Genomic DNA, 17,857 nt, shown 5'->3' with positions numbered 1-17,857 from the left:
AAACGCACGTAAAGACCTCATTCTTCGGTAAGGTCCTGAATGAAAGGGCAGACGGACATCCGATCTGAACAACGAATGATGACTAATACAGCTACAAAACACAGTCGAAAGATGAACTTGGACAGCACATGACAATCCACGTATGGTAGGATAAAACCGTCGTCAAAATCCGCGGGAGAAACAAAGAATTAAAAGCTACGCAGTTTTGGGAGTCGTCAACATACTAAACAGTATATCACCACGCGTCAAATAGCCAGCGTTACAGCGCTAGCCACACACTGAGTACTGTGTCACATTATGTAAATGTTTAACTTTTTTGAACCAAGATCTGAACAGTAGCACGTCTATTTTTAATAGCACCCACATTTTTTGTATGGAAATCCACTTCCTCTCCTCATTATCTGTTCAATAACGTATCCCAGTTTACCGTTCAGGGAAACATAAATATTCGATGAACTTGGCACAAAAGTGGTTACACGGAGTTCGGTAGCTCTTCCATTTTCCGGTACTGAAATGAAATGATCGTATGGCATTGCGGGGAAGTTCGGCCGCCGTATTGCAAGTCCTTTTTAGTTGACGCCACTTCGGCGACTTGCGAGTCAGTGATGATGGAGAACACACAACACCCAGTCATTCCGAGGCAGAGAAAATCACTGACCCCGCCGGGAATCGAACCCGAGACCCCGTGCGCGGGAAGCGAAAACGCTACCGCAAGACCACGAGCTGCGGACTTTCCGCTACTGTCAGTAAACAAATGAAGATACAAGGACAATGCACATAAGTCATTCAGCCACCCGTCTTCAGTTGAGGACTTGTGTTGAAATAGTGTACACCAGTGTACACAAAACTTCAACTGAAAGTGGTTGGCTGATGCACTTTCCTTGTGTGTTCATTTGTTTGCTGACAATAGCAACAGAAGGACGAGTTACCTTTGTTCATTTTTTATTTTTATTTATTTATATATGTTTTTCAGTCCTCAGTTTTCTGCAGCGCGCCACGAATTCATTTCCTGTGCCAACCTCTTCATCTCAGAGTAGCACATGCAACCTGCGTCCTCAATTATTTGCTGGATGTATTCCGATCTCTGTCTTCCTCTACAATTCTTGCCTTCTACAGTTCCCTCTAGTACCATGGAAGTCATTCCCAGATGTCGTAACAGATGTCCTATCATCCTGTTCTTTCTCCTTCTCATTGTTTTCCATATATTCCTTTCCTCCCAAATTCTGCATAGAACCTCCTCATTCCTTATCCTATCAGTCCACCTAATTTTCAACATTCGTCTATAGCACCACATCTCAAATGCTTCGATTCTCTCCTGTTCCCATTTCCCCACAGTCCATGTTTCACTGTCATACAATGCTGTGCTCCAGACGTACATTCTCAGAAATTTCTTCCTCAAATTAAGACCTATGTTTGATTCTAGAAGACTTCTCTTGGCCAAGAATCTCCTTTTTGCCAGTGCTAGTCTGCTTTTGATACCCTCCTTGCTCCGTCCGTCACTGGTTATTCTTTTTGCCGAGGTAGCAGAATTCCTTAACTTCATCTACTACGTGACTGTCAATCCTGATGTTAAGTTTCTCGCTGTTGTTATCTCTTCTACTTCTCATTACTTTCGTCTTTCTTCGATTTGCTCTCAGTCCATATTCTGTACTCATTAGACTGTTCATTCCATTCAGGAGATCATTAATTCTTCTTCACTTTTACTCAGAGTAGCAATGTCATCAGCGAATCATATCCTTGATATCCTTTCACCTTGAAGTTTAATTCCGCTCCTGAACCTTTCTTTTTATTTCCATCATTTCTTCTTCGATGTACAAATTGAACAGTAGCTCCGAAACACTGCATCCCTGTCTTATACCCTTTTTAATCCGAGCGCTTCGTTCTTGTTCGTACACTCTTATTTTTCCCTCTTGTTTCTTGTACATATAGTATATTACCCGTGTCTCCCTATAACTTTCCCCTATTTTTCTGAGAATTTCGAACATCTTGCACCAGTTTACATTTTCAACGCCTTTAGCAGGTCGACAAATCCAATGAGCATGTCTTGATTTTTCTTTAGTCTTGCCTCCGTAATCAACCACGAAGTCAGAATTTCCTCTCTGGCGCCTTTACCTTTCCTAAAGACAAAATGATCGTCATCTAACACATCCTTACCTTTCTCATGGTAATTACGCTTTGTCCCAGTACAGGAGAGCAGAAGTCAGTTTTGTGGTATTTTTCAAAAACGCGATGTTTTCGTATAAGAAAGATAAGGTGCCATTCAAAACACATGTATTGCTGTTCTTCTTCTCCTTTCTCTTGTACATTTGTCTCGCAACGGGGCGGGTTCGGCATGGTTATTAACGGATTTGTTGTGGTTAATTCAAGGAGTGCCCTTAATGTCGCCACCCAGTTTCCACCCGGGACGGAACGTGTGCACCACAACTGCCTGCGAGTAGTGTTATTCATATGAAAGTGAGCGAAAGTTTTTCGAAATTTTGCATATCGTGTAGTTATAGCGAGACGTGGGTACCAGTGCGGTATTCAGCTAGTGGGGATGTGGGAAATCGGTTGAAGACCACATCCAGGCTGGCCGGCATAACCGATCCGGTTCTGCGGCTCCTCCCCGTACCGGTTACGGATCATTAACACGCATTGCTATCCGGGCGGCTTAGACGTGTTGCTCTTCATACGACAGCTAAACAACATTTGCTTCATAAATTGGTCAAGATAAATTGGACAGTGTGTACATGCTCTGTACGCATTTGTACTACGGGTGGCGACGTATACTTTGTAACAGTAACTTATTAAATTTTGCACAGTGTATCTACATCGATATCCACATAGGTACTCCGCAAGCCACCGTACGGTGCGTGGCGGAGAGTACCCTGTACCACTACTTGTCGTTTCCTTTCCTGTTCCACTCGCGAGTAGACGGAGGGGAAAACGACTGTCTGTACGGCTCTGTATGAGCCCTAATTTCTCGTACCTTATCTTCGTGGTCCTTACGCGCGATGTATGTTGCCAGCAGTAGAATCGTTCGGCAGATAGCTTAAATGCCGGTTCTCTAAATTTTCTTAATAGTGTTTCCCAAAAAGAACCCCGCCTTCCCTCCAGGGATTCCCACTTCATTTCCCGAAGCACCTCCGTAACACTTACATTTTGTTCGAATGTACCAGTAACAGATCTAACAGCCCTCCTCTGAATTGCTTCAATCTGACAGTGTCAAATGCTTACCGGAAATCTAGAAATATGGAATGTGCCTGTTGGCCTTCATCCATAGTTTTCACTGAGTCATGTGAGAAAAGGGTAAGCTGAGTTTCGCACTAGCGATGTTGATTCATGGACATAAGCTGCTTAGCCTCAGGAAAGTTTATTATATTCGAACTAAGAAATTTTTAAATGATTCTGTAGCAAACAGAAGTCAGGGATATTGGTCTGTAATTTTGCTGGTCCGTTTTTCTACCTTCCGTATATATTGGAGTCACCCGCGTTTTTTTCCAGTCGCTTGGGGCTTTGTGCTGGACCGGAGATTCACGATAAATGCAACCTAGGTAAGGGGCCAATGACGTAGAGTACTTTTTGTAAAACTGAACTGGGATTACATCCGGATCTGGTGATTTATTTGTTTTCAAAACTTTTAGTTTCTTCTCTAAGCCAGGTATGCTTATTTCTATGGCGTCCATACGGGAGTCTGTCCGATGGTCAAATGTCGGTATGTCTGTACGGTTCTCTTGCGTGAACGATTTCTTGAGCATGAAATTTATAACTTCGGCTTTCGTTTTGCTATCTTCAGCTGCCAGACTGGTCAACAAGGGACTGAATGGAAGTCATAGACCCGCTTAGCGATTTCACGTGCGAGCAGAATTTTCTCGGGTTACTACCAGATCTTCCGCTAAGGTGTGACGGTGGTGGTCATTGTAAGCTTCGCGCGTAGATGTTTTCACGGACGCACGAATCTCCACTAGTCTTCGCTTGTCTTCTATCGTGCGTCACCTTTTGAGCCTAGACTCCAACAGCCTCTACTTCCTCAGCATCTTAGGAATTTCGTTATTTAACGTAGTATTACGAATACTTCGACGGTTTACAGATAAAATTGTGACAGTCGAAGTGTGTTTATTCGGAACGCCATTTGACTTCCCTTGCTGTGAGCACCTCAAAATACCCCCTAGCCTAAAAAGCCTTTATGTACACTCCTCGAGTACTGTGCTACCCGAATAGCTTTGTATAATGTGTAGAAGCTCATGCCCCTTTGGACACACCATTCAATAGTGAGGCTGTGCATGCCGCATCATCGTATGGTTGGAGCAGTTGGCTTAGAGAATGTGTGGGGAGTGAGACGGGGGGACACATCATGAGCTGTGTATGCCCGAACAGGCTGACACGTGAGAGGAGCTGACGTTGCTGCAGATACAGTTAACTTACTTACTCACCATGACTCATCGTAAGAAAACTACTGACATGTGAGGTGAGTCACGGGTAACAGCTAGTTAATCATAGGATAACACTCGTGACCGAGGCACGTCGTTTGGTAATTGTGCCTACAAAGCAGGGCAAGTTGCAGTTCGCCGCTGCACGTCGCTGCCAGATAATTCATTCACAAATATCAGTCTGTATTCTTGCACTCTGAAATCTTCCTTAACGTGATCATGCATTGTAGACCGTAATACTTGAATTCATCTGCTGCTTTCCTAAAGTATTTCAACGGGGACTGCTCGTTTTCATACATCTGCTACGCGAGCCTGTCTTTGACACAGTCTGAAACATAAGCATGTTTCTCTCAGTCAAGCAGGTTTCCTTTATGAGGTGGGACCCTGCCACGGCAATCTGTCAACGCGATCGTTATCTCAGCCGTCGTTTGCCCTGTTTGTCGACGTTCGTTCACCCGCACACTCGTCACAATTGCTCTCCAACCGCGTGACTGCGTCCTCTCACATCAGCCGCTGGTTTATCTGCATTCATTGACGCGAGCAGTTCCTCTCAGCTTTCGAACAGTCACTGACAAGGCGTCACACCTGCGTCCAGTCGCTGTCGGTTAGGATCTTTTTGCGACCATGAAAGGTCTCTGTTGGATTCCTTTCATGTTAATTTCTTAAATCTGTTGTCATTTACGGCATAAATTCCTCTTATAAATTTACTGTGGTGGTTCTGACTCTATCTCGGAGGAGACTGAGCAGTGGAACGAGTTACTTTTACACATAAACAAGAACAATCTGTTACACTACTACACTTTAAAACATAGTTTACATGTAATTCATGTCACACAGTCTCATACGGAACCTACATCCGCTTTCTTTTGTATACTGTATCTGATAATGTACTGTCATCCCCCTTCCCTTCTGTGTGAGAGGATGAATGAGCAAATGTATTTCTAGTTGCATGCTTGATGGTAGCAGACAAGCCTGTCTGCTAGAGAACAGTAGGACCAACGTCGGAACAGGTAGCTACGCTTTTCAAAAGCAGAGAGGTTTCTATTCTTAGTACGGTCCTGTCCGTCCCTTGTCATGTTGGTATAGGAAGCTGCCCCTCTGGCCACTTCCGTTTGTATTTGTGAGCCACCCTCGTTAGGGGCCCACGGCAGTCTGTCCGCGGCGAGCGTCTGAAGTGGTAAGATCTCCGGCTAAGCGCATCTCTGCTAAGTCTGTAGGACAATGGATTTCTTAAGTTCAGCCTAAATGAAAATTTAATCACCTCTATTTCAGGCTTAGATCTAAAATATCTTATGTTATCTTAAATTGCAACGCAGTGTAATTCGGGTGTGAAGTTCAGAATATCTTGCGGTAGTTGCTTTGTCACTAATTTGTGAGTAAAGTGGAACCACGTGTTGATTACCCGTAACTCTAACTAAGATCATCAATCTTAAATGCGAATGTGCGTGAGATTATAACTTCTCGTCTTGAAAATATTTTTCAATATTGCAACTTTTCTTTATGTTCACCCCACTTGGGGTGTACTTTGTGAGACCAGTACCACGTGCTTATGCAATTGTTTGACCGATCAGATTAATAGTAAGACGATAGTAACCAGTTCGAGGTTTTTCTTTTGTAAATTGCGTTTCGATGTAATTTATTTTAATTATAAAAATTACTGTGGAGTTACACTCTTTGTGTAAACCAAGTTGATCACATGAAGCGTGTGCTGTAATCATCAAAGAAGCCCGCAGCTATTCTTTTCGGGAATATTTCACAGAGAGTTGGTATGAATTTAGTATACCAGTGTGTGGTAATTTCATGACGGACAGGATTGCGCTACGAATGTAACTTCTTTGGGTGAAAATTGAATCGGTTGGTTGTGGTTGTTCAAATGTTGCAGAGTCTACGTTGACCTAACAATAAATCCAGAAACTTCATTCGTGGCATGTCCTCGGGCACGTACAGACACGATAGATTTTTCTGCTTTTGTGTCACGTCTCTGCGTACACCCGTCTTTACTGTGCTGATTCCACGGAACCCAGTGACACGTAAACACACACACACAATCACAACACTTCTCTGCCGGCCTTTGTGGCCGAGCGGTTCTAGGCGCTTCAGTCTGGAACCGCACGACCGCAGCGGTCGCAGGTTCGAATCCTGCCTCGGGCATGGATGTGTGTGATGTCTTTATGTTATTTAGGTTTAAGTAGTTCTAAGTTCTAGGGGATTGATGACCTCAGATGTTAGCTCCCATAGAACTTCAAATGGTTCAAATGGCTCTGAGCACTATGAGACTTAACATCTTAGGTCATCAGTCCCCTAGAACTTAGAACTACTTAAACCTAACTAACCTAAGGACATCATACACATCCATGCCCGAGGCAGAATTCGAACCTCCGACCGTAGCAGACGCGCGGCTCCGGACTGAGCGCCTAGAACCGCGAGACCACCGCGGCCGGCCCCATGGTACTCAGAGCCATTTGAACCATTTGAGCAACACTTCTCTGCGACGACTTCCGTCATGGGTGGAAGACAACATGGCAGCCTGCTATCAGATCTACAGCAACTACAGGGCTCAGAGCGACCATAGTGTTGTTTTAAAGATGTCACTTGATTTTGTTCGGTGAGGTTGTTGTATCAATTAATTAAATAACATTGTGCAGTAAGGCTACATCTACAAATCGGTTATGTCTAGAACATACAGCATACAGAACTGAAAAAGATGGAAAAGCTGACTCAGTTTCAAGGAAACTGCTTTCTGCTTCTCCTGACTAATTTCCTGATCTCTGAAGTTTGTGGGGCGTAGTTCATTTATTAGCATATTTTGTCCGAGCCACTTTTCTTGTACCGCTGTCATTCTTTCCTCCTTTTGTTTGTTTCTGCGCAAGAGTTTCGACAGATGCTCGAGGAATTGAAGCCACATGTGAGTGGGGTCCTCAGAATTAAATACCATAGATGTAATGTAATTCATCAACGCCGCTGATGGGATACCGGGAAGATAAACGACATAATATCGTGGCAGTTGAAGGATTATTGCACTAACTGCAATCGAAAATTTAAATTTAACTTACTGTGAAAGAAAGGCATCTGAGAATATAAAATATTAACAGTTCATTTAGGAAAATAAGTTTAAGTGGCAAACCTTTCGTAGTCTTATAACCTGCGGCAGAGAGAGATACGACACTTAAATGCACAACTCATTTAGCGACTCCCAGCGCTATCATGGTGAAAAAGACCGCTTCAGCTGTGTGATAAACATGTGTTTATGAATCACCTAGTTTCATGGCGCTGGAGTCGCATCTTCAGGGTTACATCTGTACATGAACAACAGCGAGACGTACAAGGCCTGCTTCGGTTAAAATGTAATTTAACTGAACACGAAACTATATGAATAAAGTATGTACTCAGGTTTATTTCATAACTTAGTTGAGGCGATAACCAGTAGACCACCCAACATTCTCTGTCCAACTGTAGTAAAAATGTTCATCAGTCAAGAGGTCGGAAGTCAAGGCAAAATATGACAGAATGCAGGGCATATCATTCCGTTAAATGAATCTAAAAGTATAAAACGACCTGGTAAAGTAAAATAGATCTCTAAAACCGGAGCCCTCCTAATTGTACGTCAGGTAACAAAGGTCAAGTCTAGATAAGATGTTACTTACAAGATAGAGGCTCATCGTGATAAAAGAAAGACAGATGAAACGCAAAATTAAAAATATTGTACAGCGATACCAAAGGCGTAACAATGCCGTGACGACATGAGGCACACGAAGGCTGCCAAGACTGCCACTGAGCTGCAGGGGCTTGTGTAGAGAGGTATGTTGAGAATAAGGCTAAGTTGCAAGATCAGGAGGAAGAGGCATGGCCACGTCTAAAGTTGTGAAAGTTATAGCGATGGCTAATAAATTTAAGTACATTTGTTTGGAATGAACTAATGAAAGCGAGATAGGAAATGTTTCACTGTATTCCTCATGCTGCAAAAGCACTTAGACGACAGTCTGTTGGAAAGATCAGTCAACAACTCAGGAAACTGACAAGATATTACTTCGATATTGAGAATGTTATAGCAATAGTTAATAATTTTAAGAACAGGTGTCTGGCATGAATTGATCGAACTGAGGAAACAAATGATTCAGTGGATTCCTCATTGTACAAATCACTTTGATTACAGTCTGCTGGAAAATTAATGGGTGACTCAAAAAATGGTCAGGGAGTTACTTTGAAGTGTACCCGCGAAGATCATAAAGTGTGGAGAAGTCTGGAAGACCAATTAGTTGAATAGTGGACTAATAACGACTACCGCTACAGGTGGTGATAAAGATGATATTTGAGTGTTGCGCTGCAGCAATAAAGGAATCGATTTTGTCCTTCATAAACTCTTTTGTACTTTTTGTGAATGGTTTGGAGTGTCCTGCCACCATTTTCGTTCCTGTATTTATCTCCATCTCAACCTAGTACTTATACTCAGTGTGTTGGTTTATTTGTTTGAAATATTCCAATTCCTTTCCACCACAACAAGTTTTGCGCTCTACGATCCTCTCTTGCATCCTGAAAGTTTTCCCCTTATATCGTAAACATGTCTAACCAGCCACACCCTTTTTGTAAATCAGACAATCAGTGTTTTCCACCTATTCCTTTCCTTGTTGATTGATCGGAAAAATCTATCCTTTTCTTACTAGTCGACATAATTTTCAGCAGGCTTCTGTAAGGCATGCCTCAAACCCTTCGATTTTCTTCTTTCTGTGTTTCCCACAGACAATGAATCCCCCCCCCCCCTCCCAAATACAGTACTATGCTCCAGACACTCATCCTCAGGAATTCATTCCTCAACTAAAGACGAACATTCAGTAACAAAACTCCTTTACGCGAGGAATGCCCTCTTTGCCCGTACCAGCCTTGTTCTTATGTCCTCCTTGCATCGTCTATCGCGTTTTACTTTGGTTCTGAGTTAACAAATGGTTCAAATGGCCCTGAGCATAGTGGGACTTAACATCTGAGGTCATCAGTCCCCTAGAACTTAGAACTACTTAAACCTAACTAACCTAAGGACATCACACACGTCCATGGCCGAGAGAGGATTCGAACCTGCGACCGTAGCGGTCGCGCGGTTCCAGACTGAAGCGCCTAGAACCGCTCGACCACAACGGCCGGCTCTGGGTTAACAGATTTTCCTCATCTTATCTACGCGGCCCCCAGTTTAAAGATGAAATTATCACTAATTTCATACCTGATGCTTGTCAATAATTTCGTCTTTCATTTCCTCTCAGTAGGATGTTTGGTCTCTTCAACGGGTCCAGCAAATCTTCCTCATTTTATCTGTGGATAATTGCCTCATCAGTAACTCATAACACAGTTATCCTGTCATCTTGAATTTTTATCACGCTTCCGAGCATTTTTTCGTTTCCTCTATTGCAAGTTAAATATGGAGGAGAAATACAATACTTTTTTACGGTCTTTCTAATTCGGGATATTTCTCTTGATTTTCCATGTTATTGTTCCATCATGGTTTCATATTAGCAGTGTTTCCCATTAGCGTGTATGTATTTTTTTGAAGATTTAAAGGTTCTTGCACCACTTTACATTTGCGAACGGTTTTATAAGTCGACAAATCCTATGAAACTCTCTTGCTTTTATTTGTCTTGCTTCCATAATACAACGCCACGTCTTACTCTCATAAACGCAAAATAACGTCAGTTCGAACTTAATAAACTTTGTTGGGTTTATGTTCACCAATAAGCATGGTTTTAGAAAGCATCCCTCGACGAAACTCAGCTCGCCCTTTTCTCACTTGATGTACTGCGAACTACGGATGAAGGGCAACAAGCACATTCCGTATTTCTAGATTTCTGGAACGCGTTTGACACGGTGCCCCGTTGCAGGCTGTTAACGAAGGTACGAGCAAAAGGAATAAGTTCCCATATATGTGAATGGCTCGAAGACTTCTTAAGTAATGGAACTCAGTATGTTGTCCTCGATGGCGAATGGTAATCAGAGACAAGGTTCAAAATGGCTCTGAGCACTATGGCACTTAACATCTGAGGTCATCAGTCCCCTAGAACTTAGAACTACTTAAACCTAACTAACCTAAATACATCACACACATCCATACCCGAGGCAGGATTCGAACCTGCGACCATAGCGGTCGCGCGGTTCCGGACTGTAGTGCCTAGAACCGCTCGGCCACGCCGGCCGGCTCAGAGACAGGAGTGTCCCAGGGAAGTGTGATTGGACCACTGTTGTTCTCTATATACATAAATGACTTGGTGGACAGGGCGGGCAGCAAACTGCGATTGTTTGGTGATGATGCTATGATGTACGGTAAAGTGTAGAAGTAGAGTGAGTATAGGAAGATACAAGACGACTTGGACGAAATATCTATTGGTGTGATGAATGGCAGCTAGCTGCAATTGTGGAAAAATGTAAGTTAATGAGGATGAGTAGGAAGAACAAACCTGTAATGTTCGGTTACAGTATTACTAGTGTCCTGCTTGACACAGTCAAGTCGTTTAAATATATGGGCGTAACGCTGCAAAGGGAGAACTGTGGTAAGAAAGGTTTATTGAGAGAATTTCAGGAAATTGTGGTTTACTTGTAAACGAGACTGAATACAGGATGCTGGTGCAACCTATTCTTGAAAACTGCTCGAGTGTTTGGGATCCGTACCAGGTCGGATTGAAGGAAGACATCGAAGCAATTCAGCGGCGGGTTGCTAGATTTGTTACCGGTGGCTTGGAACGACAGTGTTACGGAGATGCTGCGGGAACTCTAATGGGTATCCCTGGAAGGAAGGCGACGGTCTTTTCGAGGAGCAGTTTTGGGAAAATTTAGAGAACCAACATTTGAAGCTGATTGCCGAACTATTCTACTGCAGCCAACATACACTGCGTGTAAAGACCACGAAAATAAGATAAGAGAAATTAGGGTTCATGCGGAGGCATAAAGACAGTCGTTTCTCTCTCTCTGTTTGCGAGTGGAACAGGAAACGAGATGACTAGTAGTGGTGGAGGGTACCCTCCGCCACACACCGTACGGTGGTTTGCGGAGTATCTATGTAGCTGTAGACGTAAATAAATGAGAAGATTTCAAAAATTAAGTTATGACAATATTATGGCTGGCCAAGTAACTTTTACTGAATGTTACACTATACTTTAAAATGACAAAGATGCATGGCACTATTTCATCAACATAGTCACCAAGTCTCCGTGAATACCAGTCAGAATGTTCTACAAATCGTTCAGTTCCCCGACGATATAAAATCCGCTCCTTGGCCACAGAGCTGTAGAAAACCACTGTGAGAACATCTTCATCGTTGGAAAATCTCTTTCCCCCAACAACGTATTTTCAGTTTGCCGAAAAGATGGTAATCGCATGGTGCAAGATCTTATTTCCTTCTGTATCAGCATTACCGTAAGTCTATCCGGATTTCTTCAAATTGTTGGCGCCAGTTCACTACGGCTGGACCCGACACTGCACTTGGATCATAGACCGCCAGAATGGTTCAAATGGCTCTGAGCACTATGGGACTTAACATCTGAGGTCATCTGTCCCCTAGACTTAGAACTACTTAAATCTAACTGTCCTAAGGACAGCACACACGTCCATGCCCGAGGCAGGATTCGAACCTGCGACCGTAGCAGCAGGGCGGTTCCGGACTGAAGCGCCTAGAACCGCTCGGCCACAACAGATTGCCAGAATTTAACGGTTAATCTGTGTGCAATTTAGACGTTTTGCGCACGAGAATCGTACAGGTGGTGCACGAAAAACGGGCCACAATACAGACCGCTCGCCAATTACACACTGATTGTGGCCCACTACGAGTAGATAGTGTTGTGACTTGGCAAGACAGCCAAGCCACTAGAAGGAAGCCGAAAGGCACGCGTTTAAGCTCACGCAGGCTGGCGTGAGGTCTGGAACAGTTAAAGGAGTTGAGTCTAGTAAAAAAGTACGTAGCTTCTGGAATACTTAACTTTAATCCATAATTGGTAAACATCGGTCTGACGGTACATGCATCACAAGATAAATAGCAAATGATAATGGCGCCTTGCTAGGTCGTAGCAAATGACGTAGCTGAAGGCTCTGCTAACTATCGTCTCGGCAAATGAGAGCGTATTTTGTCAGTGAACCATCGCTAGCAAAGTCGGCTGTACAACTGGGACGAGTGCTAGGACGTCTCTCTAGACCTGCCGCGTGGCGGCGCTCGGTCTGCAATCACTGGTAGTGGCGACACGCGGGTCCGACGTATACTACCGGACCGCGGCCGATTTAAAGGCTACCACCTAGCAAGTGTGGTGTCTGGCGGTGACACCACAGATAGGACAACAAACAGATAAACGTGTAATAATTAGATAACAAAGAAATAGTGACAATACGAAATGTAGTCGCAACAGCTTCAAAACAATAGACGACAATTTGCGGGCTTCAGTGATCAGTCTAGTAGTCAGGGCCGGTTTTCCGTGCTCCACACTGCCCTAATCCGCGTACTTCATTTTTGGAGACCGTTTCCAGTAGCCACCCTACTTCACTCCCATGCAGTAATGTACATGTCATATGTACCGTAGCAGGACTGTCTCTGCAAGAAACCCAGAAAATGTAAGCTCTTCCGGCAATGAGCCTCCCTAATTGCGCAATGGTCTTTGCGTGGGACAACCTGTGTAACTAACTTTCTGACGTCTCTAGTTAAGATGCGTCATCAGTTTTCTTTTCTATTTTTCTGTTTATTAGTACTGGATACTTTTAATAATTTTATGAGGACGTGTATGAATGCAGCTACAGAAGCTGCAGTCAATTTGCATCTAGCATCAACCGTATGTGATTGGGTGGTACACAGGCGGCGTCGCTAACAGTGTCGCTTCTTCTCCGTCCAGGTGCTGGCGGCCACTCTCGTGGCGGTGGTGAGTGGTGGCGTCATCCACGGCCACGCGCCTCCACCACCCCCACCACCTCCACCCCCACCACCACCACCTCAGCACGAGATCATCTACGACTATGTGGTAAGCATATGACGGCTTGCGGGTACCTGCATTCATGGCAGCTGTCAAAAATTTAGAAGAATTCTACAGTGTGTGTTACCGTTAACTAGAAACAAAATAATGCTAATAAGCGCAGTTTGGTACATCAGCAAAGAAAAGAAAAACCATTTATAGAAAGAAAGGTTTGCTTTAGTTCTCCATGCAGCCACCTACTTTTGCCATCAATATCGGTAAGACTTTTTCACTGTATTTGTTTTTTCCGGATGCAGCCTCGTAATTCTGCCACCAATTTCGGCCAGAGATTTTCACTGAATTTTTATGTAGTTATTTCTTCCAAACTATTCAAAAGAGCCTCAATGGACAGGAAATGATAGCCAACCAGTTGCAAAATACATGTTTCTTAAACATTGACCATGATTTCTACAGATTTAAAACTGTATTCTACACAAGGTATTGTACCTATTAATAAATATTGGAGCATTGTTCGTAGAACAGATACAGTGCCATTACAATAAATAAAATACGGGAAATACAAATAATGTAAGTGAAGCAGACTCACGCAGAGCCACACATTATCTACGTCCAACGTGGAGTCGTTGACTCTGTCTGGCAAATATGTCATCCACTCAATCACCACTTAAAATACATGATTTGTAGTAGCTCTCTACTATAGAGTTTTACCTCAAAACTTTTAAAACACCACATGTACGACAACGGATCCAAAAAGGCTTGGGCGTCACTTGAAATATTTGTATATATATGATATTTAAATTCAAAAGATTCTGTCATGAAGAAGATGACTTGCTCGTGTAGTGAAAGTTCTTTCCTACAAGACAAGTTTTCAAGTTGGAAAGTACCTCTAAATCTCTTGTAGCTGTATGAGGAAAATAAGATGGACGAGAGGCCGGGTAAAATATCAGCTGATTCTTGCTTCGATTCTGTGACAACTGTTGGCGAGCTGTATTGTGAAAGAACATTTTCTTGTGCATCATTCTTATTTGATGTCCGAACTATGGAATATTGAAGCCTAAAAACGAGTAGCTATGGTTCTGTCTTTGCCAAACAATTATGTCAGCGCAGTAACACTCTTGGAATTGGGGACGCCATCGCCTTGCAGTCGAAAAGTCGGTCTCCCATTTCTTTGGTGCTCTCCTTTACCACCTTCATGATACTCACCTGCACTCCAGTCGCCTCCAGTGATCTAGGTATCTTCGTTGGTGATTGATCTGAACGGAGCCTAAATTTTGTCAGAAATACCGAAATATTCATCCTTATCTGTTCTTGATTAGCAGTCACTTCACCAAGACCCCACTCGGCTTTACGAATTAAATGTTTCTTGCAGGATATTTGTACCTAGTGATTTTAAATCTATACAATAAAATTGTTTCTCACGCTTCCTTTATGTTCAAGTCTGTTACCGTATCCTAAAGGTTTGCAACGGTTACACGTGTGGCCACCTCTGATGTCCTCAATGAAACTCATTATTCCCAAATAGCCTTCAGCGCCAGTGCTGATTTTGCATGAACTTTATCCAATTCCGTTTTCGTCTGTGCAGCTGTCTCAGTCTTTATGGTCTTTTACCTGTATCTGCAGAATCACATCACACGCTGAAAAGGCCTGCCCGCCTACAAACTACACCTCGCGCTTGATCTGATACGTATGCTTACCAACACCGATGAAAGTCAATTTCTTTTTCATTTATCGTTGATATATACGTGGCTTACGAAATTAGCCCGCAAACTATAGGACAACACGTGACTGTCTCGACAGTCCTTGATTGGCGACCTTTCACCGTATGCTGTCGACTGTACGAAATAGTCTGGTCATAGGTATTTACGCAATGCAGACTGTTGACTAATATCCTGAATAGCCTGCTGCTCTGTTTTTCAATATCAGTGCGACATTGCTGTGAGCCTTTCGCCCATGCTTGGTTGGTACTCTTCCATCATATCCTTTAGCTGTCAGTGGACTAGCGACTGACTGTTGATCACTGAACTAACACCATCGTCAAGCCTCACTAGTTGTATGGCTTTGACAAGTGGGTCACATACCTGCATCATTGGTCTTCTTGTAGCATATGCTATCATCTGTCTGCAGTTCCTAGCTGACGGGGACTGTCCACTGACAAGTGATCGTATGTTGAGCAGGCGACTTACCAAGTCCTCACTACCAATATGTCAGTCTGCTGAGTATGTCTACGACGGCCAGTTGTAGTGCTCCCACCATTTACCTGTCTGCATTCTGTAGCTAACAAGGGCCAAGTCACTGACAACTGATCACTGTGCTGAATAGACCTACCCTCAGGTCTCCACTACCGGGAGGGCGTCGCCAACGATTGTTCCCTACCTCTCATGAAGTGCTGCCCGTCATTTCTAGTAGGTAAAGAGCCTCTGACGGTGGGACGCTGTGCTGTAGTAAGCAGCAGTATCCTCTAGCTGTAAATAGCGATGTATTATGTGAGGATCTCATTCACTCCTGGTTGAATATGATTTAGTGTGTGCCACCCTTCATTCCCAGCTCCTAGCCGACATGGGGCGAGCCCTTGATGATGAACCACTGTGCTTAGGACCAGCATAATACAGTCCTCACTAGATGTAGGATTTCGTTGCAATTATTTCAACTGTTCGTAGTTGGATGTCTTACACAACTCTTCCGCACCAGAACCTAGCCGATAGTTGGCTAGCCACATCATCTTATAGCAGGACTATTTTAAGACGATCTCAACTATTTCTGGCTAGATATCTCACTCCATATGCTGTCCTTTATTCCCAGTGCATGGCTGACAGGTGACCAGTCTGTGATGAAGGACTATGCTGAGTTACACAATCTTCCTTCAGTTTTCACTATCAGTAGCGCTGTGCTGCGAAATCCCGACCGTGCCTGGTCCTACATCCTACAGCAGATCCTAGACGACAGGTGACCAGCCCCTGACGACGCAACACTGTGTTGGCAGGCCCCAGCTCACTACCAGTACGACTATGCTGTGAAGGACTCCCACACGGGAGACCACAAGGAGCAGTGGGAGACTCGTGAGGGGGACACGGTGCGTGGAGCGTACAGTCTGGCCGATGCGGATGGCACCATCCGAATCGTCGAGTACACCGCCGACCCCCACAACGGATTCAACGCCGTCGTCAAGAGGGTGAGTACCGTATACACCACTACACGAGCCAAACACCACATGCATTATTGATGTCACTTGCTCTGTAATACGACCCTTTTAAATTACTCAGATCGCTAACTAACAGTACTGCAGCTAGCAGTAAATGAAAATCGAGGGTAAATTTGGGAAAGGAATTAATGTTCAAATAGAAGAAATAAAAACTTCAAGGTTTTACGATGACATAGTAATTCTCTCATAGAACTTTGAAGATTGGACCGATAAATTGGTTATTGACGAAATGCTGAATCAGATTGTTGAAAAAAGGTATTTATGCCACAATTTGACTAATAGAACAGATGAGGTGATAGGTGATCCACAGCATCAAGCAATAGTTAGTTTGGGAATGGAGGAAACTACAAGGGATAAATATGGCAGGGAACATCAAGGACTGACTACAACAAATTGGTACTGATGGATGTGTCTAGTGTTAGCTATGCAGAAATGGAAGGGTTTAAACAAGACAGACAAGCTGGAGGGCTCCATCAGACCAGCCTAAGACTAAAGACCAGTCCATAACAACAACAGCAATACGCAGGTGACCAGAATAACAGATACATAATGTCTACACTAAAGCTGTTGTTTCTGTGGCACTTGGGCGTAAAACTGATTCCCAGTAGTCTTCTACCTGCTGTGTGGTGTGTCACGTGCCTCTGTCCCGCAGGTGGGACACCCCCTGCCGCCGCCCCCACAGCCACCCACGCTGCCGCCGCCACCACCACCTCCACCGGCGCCCCACGGCCCGCTGCCGCTGCCCGTCCACCCCTGAGGATGAGCACCGACATCGGAACACTGAAACCGACGACCCAGCGCATCCATCGGCCACCGAGAATATTTCTTCTTCCTTCTCTTCCTTATCCCTTTCCTACTGGCTTATACAGCTACCGCTGACGCTAAAAAAACTCATGTGTGATACGTGTGTGTGACAATCACGCCAGGGAACTGTACATATCGACGACTCCATGCGATGATATAATGACAGACGTGAATTGTTATTGTATTTATTTGTTGATACATTGAACAAAGTAACAGTTAAGTAGTTTTTTATATGACAAGTTGTATTTATTAGTGTTTTTATAAAACTGAATAAAGTGTTGGTTCACAAAACCATTTTGTCTATTTCACACACTCATGCTCATAAATTAAGGATAACTGCAGCATGTGGTGCCACACAATGTGGCACTGCAGAAAACTGGCGCTAATAGCACAGGCACATAGGGAACACACACGACACAGGTCTGTAAGTCCATGGTATTGGTGATAAGTTGAGAAAACCTTCCCGAAACACATGTGCTACAAAACGGCACTGTTTCCTGAGCATGTACCCCGACATCAAT

At 43.8% G+C, this 17,857-nt stretch overlaps 1 protein-coding gene across 1 annotated transcript in view; it reads left to right on the top strand.

Annotated features, from left to right (window-relative positions):
- LOC126419387 (uncharacterized) overlaps nt 1-17,567 on the top strand; it is a 49,460-nt gene extending 31,893 nt beyond the window's left edge. The window contains exons 2-4 of the mRNA XM_050086574.1: nt 13,256-13,381; nt 16,314-16,502; nt 17,185-17,567. Coding sequence (XP_049942531.1) covers nt 13,256-13,381; nt 16,314-16,502; nt 17,185-17,289 — 420 coding nt within the window. The 3' untranslated portion in view covers nt 17,290-17,567. The remainder of the gene's footprint in view (nt 1-13,255; nt 13,382-16,313; nt 16,503-17,184) is intronic.
- The last annotated feature ends 290 nt before the right edge of the window (nt 17,568-17,857 follow it).

This window comes from Schistocerca serialis, chromosome 9 (assembly GCF_023864345.2).
Source record: "Schistocerca serialis cubense isolate TAMUIC-IGC-003099 chromosome 9, iqSchSeri2.2, whole genome shotgun sequence".
NCBI lineage: Eukaryota > Metazoa > Arthropoda > Insecta > Orthoptera > Acrididae > Schistocerca > Schistocerca serialis.
The sequence above is the reverse complement of the archived record's forward strand: the minus strand, read 5'-3'. Positions and strand labels throughout refer to the sequence as shown.